This window comes from Palaemon carinicauda, chromosome 17 (genome assembly GCF_036898095.1).
Source record: "Palaemon carinicauda isolate YSFRI2023 chromosome 17, ASM3689809v2, whole genome shotgun sequence".
NCBI classification, from domain to species: Eukaryota; Metazoa; Arthropoda; class Malacostraca; order Decapoda; family Palaemonidae; genus Palaemon; species Palaemon carinicauda.
Window position 1 is genome coordinate 1,467,021 of NC_090741.1, and position 2,733 is coordinate 1,469,753.

At 37.1% G+C, this 2,733-nt stretch overlaps 1 protein-coding gene across 1 annotated transcript; it reads left to right on the plus strand.

Annotated features, from left to right (window-relative positions):
* Window positions 1-305: 305 nt before the first annotated feature.
* On the plus strand, window positions 306-644 carry LOC137655992 (protein FAM200C-like). The gene has a single exon (XM_068390187.1). The coding sequence runs from the start codon at window positions 306-308 to the stop codon at window positions 642-644; it is 339 nt and encodes a 112-aa protein (XP_068246288.1).
* The last annotated feature ends 2,089 nt before the right edge of the window (window positions 645-2,733 follow it).

Here is a 2,733-nt window from a genome sequence, read left to right on the forward strand (position 1 = left end):
CCACTGTGCTCGCCAACAACAGCATTGAGAAACCACAGTGTTTTGTGCCATACTATCCTAAGTGCAGTCATTGAAACCATCAAAACTCAAGCGTCATCTCGAGACGAAACATCCAGAACACGCAAAAAAGGATTTGGATTTTTTCAAACGGCAAAAACGGTGTCTTAAAAGCCAAAGACTCGATAGATGGGTCGTTTCAGCAGCAGAGTGCAACCGTATTGGAAGCCTCTTATGAGATTGCATTCGAAATTGCTAAACAAAAAAAGCCTCACACGATTGGAGAAACACTTATTAAACCCTGTATGATGAAAGCAGTAAATCTTCTTCTTGGAGAAGCCAGAGCAAAAAAGATGCAGCAAGTATCCCTGTCAAATAATACTATACAGAGGCGCATTTCTAAAATGTCTATGGATGTGAAGGAACAGGTTTTGACTGAAATTAAGGGTTCCCCTTTGTTTTCCTTTCAGCTCGATGAGTCAACAGATGTAAGTTCATGTTCTCAGTTGCTTGTCTTCGTGAGATACATTAATTCAGGTGACATTAAAGACGAATTCTTATTCTGCAGTGCACTTGAAACCACAACAAAAGCTGATGATGTCATGGAAAAAGTTTCAATTTTTTTCCAAGAGGAAGATCTTCAATGAGAAAACGTGTGTGGGGAAGGGAAACACATGTTCTCTTTTTTCAAGATAGTCTTCGGGCCTTTGTTTCCAAACTCCAAAACTGGTGTCGGAAAACCAATCTTGGAAACATCGCTATGTTTGAAAAACTTTGTGGAGTGATGGATGAGTCTCACATCCAACTGGATCAGTTCCTCAAGGATGAGATTACCGAACATCTTCAGTCTCTAGAAAAGGAAGTTAAGCGTTACTTCCCTGAGCTTTCACAGGAACAGGAGGCCCTGGTAAGGAACCTATTTTGTACTGAACTTGACGTATCCAGCATCCCAAATGAAATCCAAGATGAATATCTGGATCTAAGGAACGATTTTTCAGCTCGTGATCTCTTCAAGGTGAAATCCGTGACTCAGTTCTGGTGCGGTATGTATCAGTCATACTCCAAAATCATGAGATAGCTTTACGTGTCCTTGTTCCATTTGCTTCTACCTACTTGTGTGAAGCAAGATTTTCCACTCTTGTTAATATGAAAACAAAGAATAGGAACAGATTGGATGTTGGAGATGACATGAGACTGGCTCTAACAAACGTCCGGCCACGAATTTCAAAGCTTGCTGCTGAAATGCAACATCAGGCATCCCACTAGATGGGTTGGATGGCTGTTCAAACCTATGTTAATATTATTTTAAGAAATATATCTTCTCTTTGTGAATTCAGGTTGGACCAATGTGATTTAATTTGCTAATAAATAATTACAGCAATTTTAAATGTTTTCTTAGATGTTTCTTTCCCTCTCCTTAACTTAACAGAGAATAAAAGGAAAATTAAGCTGATGATAGTAAGCATGGGTTTCAGATTTTTAGCAAAGGGGTCGCGAGTGCAAAAAGGTTGGGAACCCCTGTGCAAATCGATCCCTCCTATATAAAAAGCAGGTTGAATTTTGCAATGATAATCCTCGTTCCAGTTGCACAAAGAAAAATAACTACTTTTCCCAACAGACTTTTGGAATGATATAGACAAATCAGATTTCTTATACCTTATATTAGATAACCCACATGACCCTTAATTACTAATTTTTTGGGGGGTAAATCCCAATGTAATCTTGCAGTTAAGAATTATGCATGAACTTCAACAAAAGAAGCAGAGGAATTCAAGATATTGCTAGGCTTAGCCATATTTACAATGCAGAAAAGAAGAAAGGATGGTATGAAAAAATATGCAGGAATCAGCAACTCAAAATCTAGGACTATACAGGAATTTTACCAAGATCAGGGATAACTATTTTTATGAATATGTGGAATGTTTCAAACCGTATTTAGCAAAGCCTTGACATTCTGAATGAGACCCATCAAGTCAGGTCTAAGTGATGCAATTTCCTTCTGTTATCTTGCAATTGGAGAATAATACAAGAGTCTGTCTTTTAGTGTGGCTACAATTACGATCAGCAGTATTTAGCATGAGACTTGTAGGGCCATTATGCAAGCCATTGGAGATGAGGTCATACCAGTTCCTAGTACCCTAGAGGAATAAAAGGCAATATATAATTCATGTATTTGAAAAACAATGAAATTCCCTACATACTCGTACTCTTCGAACAATGGACGTAAAATACATTTGCATCCAGAACTCAGCCTTTTGAAGAACTCAGTTTAACGAGTTCTTGAAGCTGAGTACAAGTTTTGATATGAGGATGTAGGTTCCAAATGATCTAAGACTGTTGGTGATTTGTTTTCTAAGACAAAGTTATGGATAGCCCCTGAAAGATTGAAAATTGAAAAAGAGATTAAACTTCCAGTGAAATATATCTTAAGTGGTAATTATTTAATTAAACCATGCCCTGCACGGTGCCTGCCTCATAAGGTATAAATCTTCAAGGATCTATCGATTGAGGCATGGTGTAAAATGAAGAACGCCTTTGGAATCTTAGCGGCTGTGTAGATATTTATCCAAATATCTATAATATTTGTTTTAAAATCTTGAATTTTAACTTAGCTTTTAGAAAGAAGTCTGTAATTTGAATCACACTATGTATAGAATTTAGTATTCAAATCCATATTTTTCCTTTATCTCCCACATGTTCAGATCGTTTTAAACGGAATCTCAAAGTGCTAAAATT